Genomic DNA, 19,720 nt, shown 5'->3' on the forward strand with positions numbered 1-19,720 from the left:
AACGACAACAAAAAATTGCGAGAACTAAACAGTTGAGAGAGATAAATGGAAAGAAAAGAAAATTTATACGAGAAGTTGGAACCGATTGCTATTATGGTCCGCAATCACAAAGACCTGATCTTCCATATGAAATGTATGAACAACTTCGACAAAATCATTTGAAAAAGTTAGTTGCAAATCGAGATAACTGTAAAAAAATTGAGCGCGAAACTACAGCTCAAAAAGAATCAGATTTATGGCACATATTGCGACAAGAAATGTTGACAGCGTCAAATTTTGAAACGGTATGTCGTATGAAACCAACCACGTCTTGTGAGACAGTTGTAAAGAATATTTTATTTTCTCCATCCATAGATAACAAAGCTATGAAATATGGACGCGATATGGAGGAGTTAGCAAAAAAAGAATTGGCAACGAAATTAAATAAAGAAATTAAAGTTTGCGGATTATTTATTGATTATGAAAATCCATTTTTGGCCGCTTCTCCTGATGGGCTCATTGATGAAAATGATGTAATAGAAATTAAATGTCCTCTGTCGGCTGAACATTTAACTGTGGAAGAGGCCACACAAACATTGCCTCAATCGAAAAGTATTTATGAAAAAAGGATAATAATAAAATGAATATAAATCACCAATTTTTTTATCAAATACAAGGTCAACTAAATATAACGCAACGAGAATATTGCATGTTTGTTTTATGGACGCCGAAAAGTATGAAAATAGTGCGTGTTATTCGCGATAAAACTTTTTGGAAAGATCGGATGTTACCTTATCTAACAAAATTCTATTATGAATGTATGCTTCCTGAAATATTAGATAGTTGCTACAATAGACATATGCCTATCAGAAATCCAAAATATATCATAGAAGCTAAAAAAGAGGCATCTAAAAAAAAATACTCAAAAAATTAGTCAATTTGACAATATAAAAAAACATAATATAGAAAATAACATAATAAAAGATGAAGGAGTTATTCAAGAAAGTAAAAGAAAAAAGAAAAAGCTAGATATTTTTTCAACAAAACCAATTGAAAATGCTATTTCAGATACAGAACAAGACGACTGTATCTTTATTAGTTACTACAAAAAACAAGATATAACTAAAGAAGATGTTATAAGGCATAAACAAATTCTAGACGATATAATTGCTCCTCTTTCAATGGTGAAAGAAAATGTCTTGCTCCTTAATAGTAAATAGTAAATAGTAAATTAAATGATGGATCATTGGATCGATTTTTGCGTATTATAAGAGACACTACTTGTTTTGAAACGCAAAGTGTATTATATTTACAATACCCTCACTGTACTACAGCCAATTGTAACAATAAAAGTTTACAAATAATAGGAGGAAATTGTACTGATCACTGGCGACGTATTTTCTTTGATGGTAACAAACTTCACGTATACGATAGTTTACCCGGATATACATATCAGAAATTGGCAAGTAAAGAAAAATAATATATTCACTTACGTTATCCTAAACTAAGTGAAAGTGACATAATTTTTGAAAAAGTACAAGAACAACCTGATTACACATGTAGAGTGTACGCAGCGGCTTTTGCTACTACTATAGCTTTAGAAGGAAACCCCTGTAATGGAAAATATACTAAGAACGTTGAAAGTATGAGAGAACATTTTGTAAAAATTTTAGAAAATAATGAATTGATACCATTTCCAAAACAATAAATACTTACAATAAAATTTATGTTCATAAAAGATGTGCAAAAGGAATAAAGAGTATAAAATAAACTCGTTTGAAAAAGGCATCATATACCGGGTGTTTCAGACCACCCGAGTCACCCAATTTTTTCGTTAACACGACATTTTAGAGAAAAATAGAAAATGAAAAATAAAAATCGGGTGACCTGGATGGTCTAAAACACCTAGTATATAAAAAATATGTTGAATAAAACCTGTCTCCAAGAGACATCACGCCTACATCAAAGGTGTGTCGAATAAAATCTGTCTCTAAGAAACATCACACTTACGTCAAAGGTGTGTCGAATAAAATCTGTCTCCAAGAGACATCACACTTACATCAAAAGTGTGTCGAATAAAATGTCTTCAAGAGACATCACGCCTACATCAAAGGTGTGTCGAATAAAATCTGTCTCTAAGAGACATCACACCTACGTCAAAGATGTGTCGAATAAAATCTGTCTCCAAGAGACATCATACCTACATCAAAGGTGTGTCGAATAAAATCTATCTTCAAGAGACATCACACCTACATCAAAGGTGTGTCAAAGGTCGAATAAAATCTGTCTCCAAGAGATATTTATTTATTATTTATTTATTTATTTATATTTATTTATTTTTATATTTACACATATACATATATTTACGTGCACGCGCACACACACACATATACACACGCGCGCGTGTGCACACACACACTCACATATACATACCATGAAGTGTAAATCCGACCAGGCAACCTCCACGTGGTACACTTTGAGTAACGCTAATGCCGGCGGCCTGGGAAAAAATGGTTACATAATGTTTGACGATAGAATATTTCGAATATTTGAGAAGAAAGAAATAGGAAATTTCTCGTGTATATATAGAGTAGGTTAATTAACCACTTCGTTGGCACTGAGAAGTAGCATCAACCCAAAATGGCAACATAACAGGTGTAGTAAAAAGAAATCCATTATTTTTCCAATAGATGGCTTTAGTTATCTGTATCTCGCGTTGTATAAGTCCGATCGGGTTCTACTAGATGGCGTTAGAAAAATGAGATTTCGTACTAAAAAAACTTTTCTGACAGTTTTGTGATTGGTTGACTCAGTTTTGTTTAAGCGCGCGTCAAAGATGGACACTAGCAAAGAGAAAATACGCTATAATTTACAGTTTTTCTTCGATAAAGGCGAAAACGCAAGCCAGGCGGCTGAAAATGTGAATAGTGTTTATGGTCCTGATACTGTAACAGCCAATCACGCGCAATTTTGGTTTCGTCGATTCCGTTCCGGTAATTTCGATGTCAAAGATGCACCACGCACTGGCAGGCCAATTGTCGAAAATATCGATAAAATCATGCACATTGTTGAGTCCGACCGTCATGTAAGCACTGTTTCGATTCCCCAAGAGCTAAAGATTGCACAAAAAACCGTTTGGAACCATTTGAATAAGGCTGGATACAAAAAGAAGCTCGATGTATGGGTGCCACACGAGTTAACGAAAAAAAACCTCATGGACCGAATTTCCATCTGCGAATCGCTGCTGAATCGCAACAAAATCGACCCATTTCTGAAGCGGTTGGTCACTGGTGATGAAAAGTGGGTCACTTATGACAACGTCAAGCGAAAACGGTCGTGGTCGAATCGCGGTGAGTCGGCGGAAACGGTGGCCAAGCCAGGATTGACGGCCAGGAAGGTTTTGCTGTGTGTTTGGTGGGATTGGCAGGGAATTATCTACTATGAGCTGCTATCCTACGGCAAAACTCTTAACTCGGAACTGTACTGTCAACAATTGGACCGTCTGAAGGAAGCAATCGCCCAGAAGCGGCCAGCTTTGGCCAATAGGAGAGGAATTGTGTTCCATCAGGACAACGCCAAGCCACACATCGATAGTGACTCGCCAGAAGCTCCGGGAGCTTGGTTGGGAGGTTCTTATGCATCCACCTTATAGTCCGGACCTGGCACCAAGTGATTACCATCTGTTCCTGTCCATGGCGAACAATTTTGCTGGTGAAAAATTCGCTTCAAGAGAGGCTTGTGAAAATCGACTGTCTCAATTTTTTGCCAATAGGGACGAGGGCTTCTATGAGAGAGGCATAATGGAATTACCTTCAAAATGGCAACAAGTTATCGAACAAAACGGCGCATATTTGACCTAAATCGGATCATTCTAACTATGGTAATTAAATTTCAATTTCATGCAAAAATAATGGATTTCTTTTTACTACACCTAATATAAATCATGATATTTATAAACGTCGGTACTAAAATGTTTTTTGGATGACTGAATACGAATTTGAGGTGAAAACATAAACATTTTTATTTTTTTATTTATTATTATTTTTATTATTTTTTATTTATTATTATTTTTTTATTTATTATTTTTTATTTATTATAATATTTTTATTTTTTTGGTTCACCATTTTGGATCTGCCATTTTAAATTGCCATATTTTGACCTCAATTCTTATTTAGTAACCTCAGAAACCTTACAAGGAGATGACGCAACCTGTTTCATCGATTTCAACACGAGTCATAGCACACTCGATAGCTATGATGCCGTGTATAAACGTCCTAATATAATATGCGTGAAAGCGTCTTTGTTTACGAGTAATTTGCAGTTAAAGTTTGGCTCGCGGAGCCGTGCCCCACATAGGGCGCAAGTTACGATACTCTTTCACGAAGCGACGTGGCTGAGATAGAGGCTCCCGCGCCGTGAACACTTTTGCGCCGACGACGGCGTTCGAGTCCCGCCGACGACTGGTTCATTTTTTTTTTCGTATGTAAAGACATGTAATAAATATTTTTATATTGTTCTTATGTATAATTCCTTTTTTTGTTTCTACGCTATTAATCAAGGCTAATTAGGAGAGTCAGGTCTTTTAAATATGAACACAACTTTTTTATTAATTACAATAAAATGTTTTTTTCGTGTAAATCTATTTCGCATAAATATTTCGTATGGTATGGGAAAGAAATGGCCAGACAGTGATTATTTTGTGTGAGAGAAACCCGAGAGCCGTTAGAACCGTTACGAGTGGAAAGGAACCCTCTTCCCTTTCCCCTTTTCGCAGAGGGATTCTCATGTTTTGTGACGTGCTCGCTTCATTCTCTGGGCAGTCTTCGTAACGTGAACAGTGGAAAACTCGTGTTAAAAATGGAAACCACGTTTGTAGATGAAGCAACGATCAGCTATGTGCAAAATCTAGCAAAATGTGATATTACGAAAGAAGAGTTTGACGGACGCAATAGAATATCTTCGAGGTAAATATATTGAATGTGTGAGCAATGGGAAGATATATTTGTACGTATTGTTATTAGCCTTGTATACAATATCAATTATATTGAATTCATATTTGCAGATGTCCTGATACAATTTAATTTAATTAATAATGAAGCGCCAAGAAAATTATTAAAAAATTCCAAATTAATTGGCGGAAAATTGTTTGAAAAATTAATTAAACTGTTGAGAAAACATAAAATATCAGATGAGATGGAATATTATATAGCAGAAGGAGAAGACGTGATTGAAGAAGACGCGATGGAAGATGTTCAATCTTCTTCTTCGGACGAGCCTCATACGAGTCAAAGAACGGAAGAGTCTTCTCTGGACAAGCCTCATACGAGTCAAAAAACGGAAGACTACGAACCTCCGCAAAAAGTTGCAGCGATGGATCTAGTGCCGTATGACGTAAAATTGAAAATAGTTATGACCGCAAACGAACATCCGAATTGGAGCTTCCGTACGTTACAAAGCAAGTTTAAACAGCATTTACATTATCACAGTGAAGTTGCACTCTTCCGCAAATACATTTTATCTGGTGGAAATTATTGGGATAAGCTACAATTAATAAAACGGAATGTGTATGATCGGTTTACGGAAGCAAGAGAGCAAAGGCAACTTGTTACACGACGTCTCCTTCAACAGTGGGCGATGGCTGCAGCCGTTCAATATAACAAACAAGGAGAAGAAAGCGAAGAACATGACAAAGCTTTCCGCTTTGTAGCATCGAACACATGATTAACGTCATTTCTACGTGAATACAAAATTTCTAACCATCGAGTTGTTCGGTATTTATCAAAAAGAGAAATAATATCACCGCAAGCTATGATGGAATCCGCTGTACACTTTCAAGAATTAATTAGAAGTATATCACCGGATTACGACCCGGATTTCATAATAAATTCTGATCAAACGGGCTGCGAATATCGCGTAAATGTGGCACGAACGTACACGTATACTGGCGAAAAATTCGTACAATTATACGAGGGTGGTCCGATAAATACTTAGCCTACAAAAGAAAAACGAAAATTTTGGAAAAGTGGCGATTTATTTCTCAACATAGTCTCCTTTTAGCTCGATACACTTGACCCAGCGATGCTCCAACTTCTTTAACCCGTCTGAGAAATACGTTTTCTCGAGGTCTGCAAAGTAGGCTTCCGTGGCGGCGATGACCTCCTCATTCGACTCAAATTTTTGCCCGGCGAGTGACTTTTTCAAGTTTGGAAACAAAAAGAAGTCGCACGGGGCCAAATCTGGAGAATACGGTGGATGGGGCAGCAGTTCGTAGCCCAATTCGACCAATTTGACCGTGGCGAGGGCGGAGGTGTGAGCCGGTGCGTTGTCATGGTGGAAGAGCACTTTTTTCTTCGCCAAATGGGGCCGTTTTTTCTGCAATTCGGCGTCGAATCGGCCCAATAATTCGGCATAGTACAGCCCTGTGACCGTTTTGCCCTTCTCCAGGTAGTCGATGTAGATCACACTTTGTGAATCCCAGAAAACGGTGGCCTTCACCTTTCCAGCCGATAGGACAGTCTTCGTCTTCTTCGGAGCACGTTCGCCGGGTGAAGTCCACTGTTTCGACTGTTCCTTGGTCTCTGGTGTGTACCAGTGGATCCATGTTTCGTCGACGGTCACGAAACGACGCAGAAACTCCTTCGGATTGCGCTTAAACAGCGTCAAACACTGCTCTGAAGTGGTCTCACGGTTGCGCTTGTTGTCCGGAGTGAGCAAACGCAGCACCCGACAGCTTTCTCATGCCCAAAATTTCATGCAGAATATGACCCACGCGGTCTTTTGAGATGCCTACTGTCTCAGCTATCTCGCGCACCTTCAATCGGCGGTCTGCCAATACGAGATCGTGGATTTTTGTCATGTTATCCTCCGTGGTAGCCGTTTTCGGGGTACCTGGGCGTGGCTCATCAAAAACCGACGTGCGACCACGTTGAAACTCGTTAAACCAATTTTTGACGGTCGCCATCGAAGGAGAAGAGTCACCGTACACAGCATCCAAGCGCTCTTTGATTTCGCTGCGCGATTTCCCTTCCAAAAACAAGAATCGAATCACCGACCGATATTGCTCTTTTTCCATTTTTCTAAAATCCGCGGACACGCCCGCTTCCACACGCGGTCAAAACAAAACTACGAGTCCGATTCGGCTGAAATTTCGACAGTAGCCGTCTACGAGAATGTACTACACGATAGTAAATTTCTCTTGCGATAGTGGCGCCATCGGGCGGTGAGGCTAAGTACTTATCGGACCGCCCTCGTATATCGGCGATCTAAACAAAGTGACTCACTCTTATACTGCACAATATTCTGTCACACAATCGGGTAAGCTATTAAATAAAGTGTTCGTTTGCTTATAAGAGACTTCCGACACATTTGGAGTCCGGGTACAGAAAGAGGTAGATGTGTTATTGCTATTATGTAAATATGTTGTTCCAGTCTGCTTCAAATCAGGGAAATTAACAACATCTCTCTACCAGCAATATTTGAAACTGGTTCTCAAGCCGTACGTTGGTAATCATCAGTTTTTATTTCTTGTTGATTCTTGGGGAGGACAAAAGAATATCCATATGTATAATACGCAAATATTTCGCGATAATAACAATAGGCCAACGTGTAACCTACAAATAATACCACCAAATTTATACTTTCGTCGCCAGTATATAAAGAAGGACAGTTCTGTATACGCTTTATAATGATTTTGACTTGTCTATAGAAATAAACATCGCACAGTTGACAAATTGGCGTACATTCAAAATGTACGCCAATTTGTCAACTGTGCGATGTTTATTTCTATAGACAGGTCAAAATCATTATAAAGCGTATACAGAACTGTCCTTCTTTATATACCGGCGACGAAAGTATAAATTTGAACATTCGCGCTGATGCGATTCGTATACAATCGCTCACACACTATTTGTTATCAGCACCAGTTTTCAATTTTATGCTCCAATATGTGTAGTATGCGTCCCGTCTTGTTGACAGTCGCGAGGTATTTTACAACGTCAATCAAATATGTTTTCCACCAACTATACATAGTCAAAAGTGTATTTGTGCAAAAAATTATGCGTTCATTACGTGCAGTTGGTGCAAAAAACTATTATGTTTTACATGCTTTTATACGGCATTCCATTCGCAGAGTTGCGACTGCATGACCACATATTATAATACGTAACTTTCATTTGTGTGCCTTATATTTGTCTTATGTGTGTGTGTATGTGTTTTGATATGGACAAAAACATTTTATTGTAATTAATAAAAAAGTTGTGTTCATATTTGAAAGACCTGACTCTCCTAATTAGCCTTGATTAATAGCGTAGAAACAAAAAAAGGAATTATACATAAGAACAATATAAAAATATTTATTACATGTCTTTACATACGAAAAAAAAAACGAAGCAGTCGTCGGCGGGACTCGAACGCCGTCGTCGGCGCAAAAGTGTTCGCGGCGCGGGAGCCTCTGTCTGCTCAGCCACGCCGCTAAGTGAAAGTGTCGTAACTTGCGCCCTATGTGGGGCACGGCTCCGCGAGCCAAACTTTAACTGCAAATTACTCGTAAACAAAGACGCATTCACGCATATTATGTTAGGGCGTTTATACACGGCATCATAGCTATCGAGTGTGCTATGACTCGTGTTGAAATCGATGAAACAGGCGTCATCTCCTTGTTAGATCAATCAAGATTATCAATTTTTACAGAAATCGGATCAGGCAATAAAAAAATAAACGATGTGCGCATTAAATAATCGTCTCCCGAGTTGATGCAGAGTCCTTCACAGTCTTTCAGATTTTTCTAATTGAAGAACTGAAATATTCATAAAACCATGATGTATGAGTTACCAAAGTCAGATTTCCAAATTCCAAAAGTCAGATCAAGCATACATAAAATTTGTGTTTTATGTTCTTGCTTGCTACTATACAGGGTGCACGATTTATCTGAAGACATTGAAATATCTCGAGAACTATGCATTGGATAAAAAAAAATGGTTAATGAAAGTTGTTAGTCTCGAAGGGGGACATCCAATGATACCAAACTCGACCTCCCACCCCACCCCCTAGGGGTGGGGGTTGGGGGCAACTTTGAATTCTTAAATGGAAACCCCCATTTTTTATTGCAGATACAGATTCTACGCCACAAAATACGTAAATTTTGTCCGAAACTTTTTTTTTGATTCGTGATAGATGGCGCTGTAATCGCAAAAAATTATATTTTCCGCAATTCTCCAGAAATGATCATTGGATTGAGAAATAAAAAAATACCTGTTCAATATTTTTAAAGAACATAATAAAAGTTATTCCCCCCCCATCCTCTCGGGGTAGGGTGGGTGATAACGTTCAAATCTCAAATGGGGACCCACATTTTTCATTGCAGAATTGGATTGTACGTGAAATTTTTATTGAAACAATTTTTTTCATTCGTGATAGATAGCGTTGAATTTTTCCGAGAAACTACTTTTAGCGTTACACAGGAACAACGACGAGGACGTAGTACGAGGGTAGTTTGATAAGTCAGTGACTTTTTTAATAAAAGATATTTTTTTCGGCAAATAAGCGATTTATTTATCAACGTAGTCTCCTTTTAGCTCGATACATTTAGTCCACTGTTTTTCAAATTTTTTTATTCCTTCCGAATAATAGGTTTTCTCAAGGCCCTCAAAATAGGCGTTTGTTTCAGTGATGACCTCTTCATTCGACCCAAATCTCTTACCGCCCAGCCATTTCTTCAGGTTTGGAAACAGGAAATAGTCGCAGGGGGCTAAATCTGGTGAATATGCTGCATGGGGTAGCAGTTCGTAGCCCAATTTATGGATTTTTGCCATGGTGACTACACACGTGTGCACCCGTGCATTGTCCTGATGGAACAGCACTTTTTTCTTCGCCAAATACGGTCGTTTTTGCTTCAAATCAATATCGAATCTGTCCAAAAGCTCTGAATAATATTCGCCGGTGATCGTTTTACCCTTTTCAAGGTAATCGATGTGAATGATACCGCGTGCATCCCAAAAAACTGTGGCCATGACCTTGTTGGCCGACAGACCCACCTTGGTCTTCTTTGGTGCACGTTCATCCGAAGAAACCCACTGTCTTGATTGTTCCTTGGTCTCTGGTGTGGTGTGATGGATCCATGTTTCGTCTAGGTAAAGAAACGGCGCAAAAACTGTTCGGATTGCGGCTGAACATCGCCAAACACTCCTTTGAAATGGTCACACGGTTGCGCTTATGGTCGAGTGTGAGCAATCGCGGCACCCATCGCGCGGATAGCTTTTTCATGTCCAAATATTCATGTAAAATGTGATGTACCTGCTCAGTTGAGATGCCTACAGCCTCAGCCACTTCACGCACTTTCATTCTCCGATCGTCCAATATCATTCCATGGATTTTATCGACGATTTCTGGCGTGACGACCTCTTTTGGGCGACCTGAACGTTCGGCGTTACTTGTGCTGGTACGACCACAACGGAACTCAGTAAACCACTTCTTAACCATTGAAATTGATGGTGCAGAGTCCCCATAGTATTTATCAAGCTTTGCCTTGGTTTCGGTGATGGTTTTTTTACGCAAAAAATAATGCTTAATCAGCACACGAAATTCACTTTTTTCCATTTTCGTTAAAATTCACGAGGTTGTCTGCTTTCAATGGCTGTCAAACACTAACTAAATGGCGCAGCTTGCCCAAACTTGTACAGTAGTCTATTAATAGATGGCAGTTGACGGGAGCAGTGCTGCATTTAAAGTTACTGCGCGGAAAATTCAAAAAGTCACTGACTTATCAAACTGCCCTCGTAGTTTTATATTCCCTTCGGATGCTTTTTTAATGTGAGTCCCCTTGCCTCTCACAGATCGGGGTGCTTTTTTAATGTGAGTCCCCTTGTCTCTCACTGTTCAATTGATTAGAGTAAGTGTTCGAAATTTTTACCTTCAACTTCAATACACTTATTGATTGTTTCAATAAAAATTTCACTTACAATCTAATTCTGTGTTTCAATAAATTGTTTCAATAAAAATTTCACGTACAATCTAATTCTGCAATGAAAAATGTGGGTCCCCATTTGAGATTTGAACGTTATCATCCACCCTACCCCGAGAGGATGGGGGGAATAACTTTTATTATGTTCTTTAAAAATATTGAACAGGTATTTTTTATTTCTCAATCCAATGATCATTTCTGGAGAATTGCGGAAAATATAATTTTTTGCGATTACAGCGCCATCTATCACGAATCAAAAAAAAGTTTCGAACAAAATTTACGTATTTTGTGGCGTAGAATCCGTATCTGCAATAAAAAATGGGGGTTTCTATTTAAGATTTCAAAGTTGCCCCCAACCCCCACCCCCAGGGGGTGGGGTGGGAGGTCGAGTTTGATATCATTGGATGTCCCCTTTCGAGACTAACAACTTTCATTAACCATTTTTTTTATCCAATGCATAGTTCTCGAGATATTTCAATGTCTTCAGATAAATCGTGCACCCTGTATATAATATACACAATATATATAACTATATAATTATGCATGAATTTATATATAATTTGATGTAATAACTGTATGAATCATTTTTTCCCAGGATGTTACATTTTAATAATTTTTTAATCTTTTTTATCCTTTTAATCCATTTATGTTATTACATGTATGTTACACAGGGTATCTAGTAACTCGTATGTAGTTGTTGTGTACAGATAAATTATGTTAAGCTGAACAAAAAATTCCTCAACCATTTTGTGAGTAACCCCGTAAAATTTGGAGTTATTATTGAAAGAAAATTCGTTGTGATCATTCGTCATATGATAGATGAACTGTAATGGCGATGTATGTTTGCCGTGTACTTATATATTAGGTCGCATTGAACAAAAGTCCTTTACCATTTTGCAAATATACATAATTTTTAGTTATAAGCAAGATTGTCTACAAAAGGCTTTATTTTTTAGTTTTGATATCTGGCAATAATATTCCGTTGATAAATGTTTGGGTTTGTAACAATAACATTGTGTTTATCTGATTCGAAAATATCGAAATTCAAGCCAAAAAAGCATCATTTCCGGGAAGTTCTCATTTTCTGTTTTCATTTGAAGAAAACAGCCGTTGAAGTTCATCGAATGCTCATGAAGCTTATGGTGAAAGTGCTCCCACCGATAAATCATGCAGAGAATGGTTTCGACGTTTCAAAAGTGATGATTTCAGTGTGGATGACAAACCTCGTCCAGGTCAGCCGAAGAAGTTCGAGGACGAGAAATTGCAGGCGCTAATCGATGAAGATCCATGTCAATCGCAACATGAGCTCGCGCAATTGTTGAATGTTGATCGATCAACAATTTCTGTGCGTTTGGCAGCCATGGGAAAGATTTACAAAGAAGGAAGATGGATGCCATATGAACTGAAAGAAAGAGACATCGAGAGGCGAAAAGCCATGTCTGAAATCTTGCTTGCCAGGCAAAAAAGAAAAGTTTTTTTGCATCGTATTGTGACTGGAGACAAAAAGTGGATATATTTCGATAATCCCAAATGACGGAAATCCATTAGCGACCCAGAAAAACCATCCACATCGATACCAAAGCGGAATATTCACGGCTAGAAAATAATGCCCTGTATATGGTGGGACCAGAAGGGTGTAGTGTATCATGAACTATTATATTTTTAATAATATATTATATTATATTTTTATACTATTATTTTAATCTTTTATATTTTAATAATAATTTAATAATAATTATTAATAATAATAGATTTTCCTCCTTTTCGACCGTACGGGCCATTTCGGCCCCGTTCTCGGTACCAACGGGCCCTCGAGCGACTACGTCCTCTCCGTCGTCGTGGAGCTATTATAAGAAAGAAAAAGTAAATAGAATATATAATTTAAAAATTAAATTTATATATACAGGGTATTTGATAGCTGATCATGCAGACGAAAGTTGGAGATAGATTGGGTGTAGCCGAGAAGAAAGGTCATGTACCATAATGTCAAATTGCCAATAGTTATCGAGTTATTAATTAAAACATGTGAGCCAACGAGCGCGTAGAGAGCGGAGGGCGGCCGCAGTAAGCACGTAGACATTTGATACAGGCGGAGTCAGTGAGTGGCGGTAGACAAGCGCGCGTGGCGAGGAGCAAGCGAGCTTTTTCTTTATAGCTTTTTCCTTATAGCTCGCTCGTTCCTCGTCGTTCGCGCTCGCTCGCTCTTCGTCGCGCTCGCTCGCCTCTTGTCGCTTGCGCTCGCTCGCTCCTCGTCGTTCGCGCTCGCTGTTGTTTACGTTGCCCCTCGCCGCGCGCGCTCGCCTACTCGCGTCACTCGCTGACTCCGCCTGTATCAAATGTCTATGTGCGGTCGCCCTCCGCTCTCTACGCGCTCGTTGGCTCACATGTTTTACTTAATAACTCGATAACTATTGCCAATTTGACATTATGGTACATGACTTTTCTTCTCGGCTATCCCCAATCTATCTCCAACTTTCGTCTGCATGATCAGCTATCAAACACCCTGTATATACATATAATTTTATTTCTATCACTTGGTGTGTGTATGTATATGTGCGTGCGTACGTACGTGCATGCGTGTACGAGTGCGTGTTTGTTAGGTGTGTATGTATGCGCATGTGTGTGTTTATATGTGCTAGTTAAAACAACTGAGTCAGTGTAAAGTGTCAACGTAATATAAATTAATATAAAAAATGTAAATAAAAATAAAATGTTATTACCTTGTACATGTTGCACTTCCTCCACTTTATTTTTATTTTTCTCCCGCTCTTTATTTTCTCTCTGCTCCTCCTCTTCTCTTTCTCTGTTTTTCTTCTTTCTTTCTTTCTCCCTCTCCTGTTGCACCCACTGCTCTCTTTTAGCTTTTTTATCCCTAATTCCAATCGTTTTATTATATTAGCTTGTTTTAATACTAAATGGCGTAGTCTTTCCTTCTCCTCATCTTTGTCCAAATTGTCGTTTAATAACACCTCGGTTTCTATATTTACGAGGGCGGTCCGATAAGTACTTAGCCTCACCGCCCGATGGCGCCACTATCGCAAGAGAAATTTACTATCGTGTAGTACATTCTCGTAGACGGCTACTGTCGAAATTTCAGCCGAATCGGACTCGTAGTTTTGTTTTGACCGCGTGTGGAAGCGAGCGTGTCCGCGGATTTTAGAAAAATGGAAAAAGAGCAATATCGGTCGGTGATTCGATTCTTGTTTTTGGAAGGGAAATCGCGCAGCGAAATCAAAGAGCGCTTGGATGCTGTGTACGGTGACTCTTCTCCTTCGATGGCGACCGTCAAAAATTGGTTTAACGAGTTTCAACGTGGTCGCACGTCGGTTTTTGATGAGCCACGCCCAGGTACCCCGAAAACGGCTACCACGGAGGATAACATGACAAAAATCCACGATCTCGTATTGGCAGACCGCCGATTGAAGGTGCGCGAGATAGCTGAGACAGTAGGCATCTCAAAAGACCGCGTGGGTCATATTCTGCATGAAATTTTGGGCATGAGAAAGCTGTCGGGTGCTGCGTTTGCTCACTCCGGACAACAAGCGCAACCGTGAGACCACTTCAGAGCAGTGTTTGACGCTGTTTAAGCGCAATCCGAAGGAGTTTCTGCGTCGTTTCGTGACCGTCGACGAAACATGGATCCACTGGTACACACCAGAGACCAAGGAACAGTCGAAACAGTGGATTTCACCCGGCGAACGTGCTCCGAAGAAGGCGAAGACTGTCCTATCGGCCGGAAAGGTGATGGCCACCGTTTTTTGGGATTCACAAGGTGTGATCTACATCGACTACCTGGAAAAGGGCAAAACGGTCACAGGGCTGTACTATGCCGAATTATTGGGCCGATTCGACGCCGAATTGCAGAAAAAACGGCCCCATTTGGCGAAGAAAAAAGTGCTCTTCCACCATGACAACGCACCGGCTCACACCTCCGCCCTCGCCACGGTCAAATTGGTCGAATTGGGCTACGAACTGCTGCCCCATCTACCGTATTCTCCAGACTTTGCAGACCTCGAGAAAACGTATTTTTCAGACGGATTAAAGAAGTTGGAGCATCGCTGGGTCAAGTGTATCGAGCTAAAAGGAGACTATGTTGAGAAATAAATCGCCACGTTTCCAAAATTTTCCTTTTTCTTTTGTAGGCTAAGTACTTATCGGACCACCCTCGTATATACTTAGGATACATTCGGATTATTCGTTATCACGTATATTGCGGGAAAATTGCAGCGCTGGCTATGAGAACAATCGTGAACTATTTTTCTGCTCTGCATTATCATATTTATCGGAAGACCTAACCGCATATATTAAAAATTTTTCTGCAAAGTTTTCGTATCCTTTTAGGTTTCCTACCTAAATTTTGAGTTGTTAGAAATGATTTGTAAATTTTTCCTCATTGGAGCATCCAGAGTTTCAGTATATATAAGCTGCAAAACTTTTGTATTATATAAATATTACGCTAACTGTCAATTCGAAATTTTAATTTAAAAATTTTTTGTCGCTTTCGTCACATATTGAGTGATGCTCCAATTAATTTTTGTACGTACTTTCATCGTGTAAAAGCATGTTTAATTCTGAAGCATTTAAGACGACGTAAACTTTGCAGAAAAAATATCAAATTTTGACAGTTCTCTGTCGATAAAGTTTCGCGTTCAGCATCCCCTTAAGCTATGCTTCGGAGACCATCAGCGGCTTCTTCAAGAGCAGACAGGACGCTGCCTGATCTGTGGGCTCGGCAGCCTCAGATCTCTCAAGATCGACGGGCAGGACACAGAGTTTACAAATCGGCCGCTTGAAAACAGCTGTTGCCGTTCGAACGGTCGCCACGCGGATAAGCCCGTCGGATCCAGAATGGACATTCGAAACTCGACCTAACTCCCACTTATAGGGAGGTAAGGAAGGATTACGCAACAGAACTATTTATCCTATTTTGAGAAAATCGCGCATTTATCGCCACTTCCACGCTGGTGCAAACTACTGAGGTAATCCGCCCGTCATGCTTGCTAAAAATGTTCGGTCATACGCCGAACTACCTGCCACCGCGCAAGCGGATTCTCATGAATGTCGAGCGTTGAATGCTCGGGGGGCACCGTCAACACATCCCCGATAAGAAAGTATGCGGGCGTCAATACAGTTAAGTCATCGGCTGCGTCGCTCAAGGGAGCAATCGGACGAGAATTTAGGCACGCCTCGATTCTACATAAAACAGTGGATAGTTCCTCAAACGAGAGGATATGTCCCGCTACCACGCGGCTCAAATGATGTTTGATTGAGCGGACTCCGGCCTCCCATAACCCTCCGAAATAAGGGGCTGAAGATGGCATGAAGTGCCATGTGATCTGGTCAGAGGCACAGCGACTTCGCAACGTAGGATCCTCCAACGCGGCGCGGTACGCGTCGGACAACTTGCGATCTGCCCCGACAAAATTCGTGCTGTTGTCTGAATATATATCGCGCGGCAATCCCTGGCGCGCGCAAAAACGGGAAAAGGCGTCCAGGAACGATTGTGTTGAATAGCTGCTCACCAATTCGATATGGATGGCTTTGGTGGCCAGACACACGAACAAGGCGACATAGGCCTTGATGGTCTTAATTCCACGACCGGCCGATGCACGAACCAGCACCGGACCGGCGTAATCAATGCCACTGTGAACAAAACATCTGGTCGAAGCAGTGATGCGGGGGGAAGGAAGGCTCCCCATCAACTGCTGAGGAATGTTGGCTCTTTCCCGAGCGCAGCGTACACAATTCCGAATAACTGCTCGGGCCGTGTTCCGAGCTCTCATGATCCAAAACCTGACGCAGAATGGCAAGAGTAAGAGACGGCCCAGCGTGAAGCATTCGCATGTGTACATCGGCAATGATCGACTTGACTAACGGATGAGAGGCTAATATTACCGGATGCTTTTGATTGAATGGAAGATCAGATTCTTCAAGCCGACCGCCGATTCGCAACAAGCCGTCGGAGTCAAAGAAAGGCCTGAACGATAGAAGCGATGATTTGGGCGATAGCGGTTTGGAATGAGATAACGCCTGGTTTTCACCCGAAAACAATTCTCGTTGCATCCGACAAAGCCATTAAACACGGGCTCGCTGGACTTCAGAGGCAATTACGAATCCCCCTGTCAAGAATTTCGAATTGCATGCACGTGCGCGACAATTCTGACAGAAGTGCATTACGTAGACAGTGACGCGCAGAAGCTTCGTCCACGACGAAAAGCTGGACTCAAGATCCCACTTGAGCGTTGAAGTTGAAACATGCGAGGAGACACTTTCTCCAGATCCGCGTCGCGCACAGAGATTGAATGCTCTGGGAGCGGCCAGCAATCTTCTGACTTTCTAAGCCAAGATGGACCGTCCCACCAGAGTCTAAGATCGCCGAGCTCGTCGCCGCCCACACCCCGCGACGCGCAGTCGGCCGGATTGGCGTGCGTCGGCACGTGTCGCCAGGTCGCGCGAGGAGTCCTAGCTTGAATCTCCGCCACTCGATTGGCGACGAAGGTCTTCCATTTGGAAGCCTGCTGGCTGAGCCAGGCCAACACTACCGTCGAGTCGGTCCAAAAGTAACACGGAAGGTCCGTGAGAACAAGGGCTTCTTGAACAAAATTCAGTAGCCGCGCGAGTAGCAGGGCGGCGCAAAGCTCGAGCTGAGGAATGCTCAAGGTGGCCACCGGAGCAACTCTCGATTTAGCCGTCAGTAAAGCAACGTTGACGGTGCTGAAACGAGATCTAGTTCGCAAATAGACTACCGCGGCGAACGCAACGGACGATGCGTCGGAAAATCCGTGCAACTCCGTTAGAACGTCGTCGGATTGCTGACCGGTCCATCCGGGAACACAAAGGCCGTTTAGACTTGGAAGAGATCGATATAATTTCTCTCAACGTCGAAGCAAGTCGTCTGGAAGCGAATCGTCCCAGGCGACTTTCAATCGCCATAGAGATTGAATGAACACTTTGGCGACAATAGTAACAGGCGTGACCCATCCTAGTGGGTCGAATAGTGGTTCGAAATAAACGAAAGGATGGAGAGCTTGGTGTGAGGCACCGAACTGGGAGAGTTCAAATGGAACACGAACGAGTCGGAAGCTGGATTCCATGCGACTCCCAAAATGTTGACGCGGTCATCAAGCCTGAAGGATTTGGAAGCAACGAGTTCCGGGCTCGACTGATTCTCCGCGACCATCCTCGAAACGTCATTGCCAGCCCACTTGTGCAGCTGGGATCTACCTTTATGAAGCAATAGCTCTAGTTGAAGGCGTGCTTCCTGAAGAGTAGCAACGTCGAATGCGCCGAACAACACGTCGTCGATGTAGATATTGTCCTTTAAAATCGTGGACGCGAGAGGAAATGGAGAACCTTCATCCGCCACCAGCTGTTGTAAAAAAGAGCAAGAAACGGAGCGGAAGCGGTACCATATGTCACGGTGAGGAGCTGATAAGCTCTCGGTTGTTTGGAAGGATCCGCGCTCCAAAGAATGCGCTGATAATTGATGTCTCGTTCGTCAATCCATAGTTGCCTATACATCTGCTTGATGTCAGCGGCTAAGACGAATTCATACTGTCTCCAACGCAGCATGACGGCGGGCAACTCAGTCTGAAGTTTCGGCCCAGTAAGCTGATGGTCATTCAATGACATGCCGTTTGAAGAAACGCTCGAAGCGTTGAAAACTACGCGCAGGCGAGTCGTCGCAGTGAAGGTTCGAATGACGGGATGGTGAGGGATGAAGACGACCTGATCTTCCAACGGACAATCGCCCCCCGCTTCCCGCATGTGACCCTGAACTTCGTAATCGCGAAGGAATTCCACGTACTCAACCTTTTGGTCCGGATGGACGAGTAAACGACGATGGAAGCTGTGCAGCAGGTGCGTCGCCTGAGCGCGTGATTCGCCTATGCCAATCGGAAGTCCCTCGCGGAAGGGAATCAGCACGATGTAGCGATCGCTTACATCGCGAGAGTGAGAAGCCTGAAAATGCTCCTCGCATTTTTCGCATTTCTGTGATATTTTTTGGAACATTTGAAGTTCGTTTTTCTTTTAGTGATAATTTTTACTTATCGATTATAGTACGATATGTTTTTTTTTTTTTGGTGACGCAGGGGAAATCTATCATGGATACCCCCGACTCTTTGGGGGGTCGGGGGTTATGTCGGACTGCATTTTTCGTCCTCCCAACTGAGGATTGGTTTTGGGGGAACTTCTTCCAATTCCCAAAATCGTCGGAGTTCGCTTTCGAGCGAAATAGACTCCGAGCAATGGAGCGTGTTTATAAAAAGGGGTGGTGATCCGGTCCGAGGACTGCGGAACGAGACAGATGAACCAGACGAAGAAGGAACCACGGAGCCGCTCAACGGTCCCGAGAGCACCCATCCGAAAACGGTATTCTGAGCGGTGAGTGTCCCATGCGATCTCCGGCGAACGCCCGAGAGCAGAAGATCGCCATACGTCGGCGCCGATGATTAGCCCAATTGGCTCGGAGCTACACGGATCGGGATCGGCCCATGGTACATCCCGAAGATAATCAAGAGCGGGGCTCGCGGCGACCCGCTGAGGGACATAGGCTGTGAGAGTCTTTAAAACAATCGCGGTTATCGGAAACTCGGGGAAGCATGCATCGCGAGGCGTGATTATAACGTGAATTACACGCTGCGAGGATCCTGCGCGCACGCACCCGACTCCCGAAATTTCAATGGGCAGACGCACTCGTTTGGCTCGCAGCAACTGAGTCAGAATCTCCGTCGCGAATGACATTTCCGAGCCCTGGTCCAACAGGGCTCGAACGCGAACCGC

At 41.9% G+C, this 19,720-nt stretch overlaps 1 protein-coding gene across 1 annotated transcript; it reads right to left on the minus strand.

Annotated features, from left to right (window-relative positions):
* Positions 1 to 9,917: 9,917 nt before the first annotated feature.
* Positions 9,918 to 10,606, minus strand: LOC112588509 (uncharacterized). The gene has a single exon (XM_025298680.1). The coding sequence runs from the start codon at positions 10,570 to 10,572 to the stop codon at positions 10,033 to 10,035; it is 540 nt and encodes a 179-aa protein (XP_025154465.1). The 5' UTR covers positions 10,573 to 10,606; the 3' UTR covers positions 9,918 to 10,032.
* Positions 10,607 to 19,720: the final 9,114 nt, after the last annotated feature.

The sequence above is a fragment of the Harpegnathos saltator genome, unplaced genomic scaffold (genome assembly GCF_003227715.2).
Source record: "Harpegnathos saltator strain DR-91 unplaced genomic scaffold, Hsal_v8.6 scaffold234, whole genome shotgun sequence".
Taxonomy (NCBI): Eukaryota; Metazoa; Arthropoda; class Insecta; order Hymenoptera; family Formicidae; genus Harpegnathos; species Harpegnathos saltator.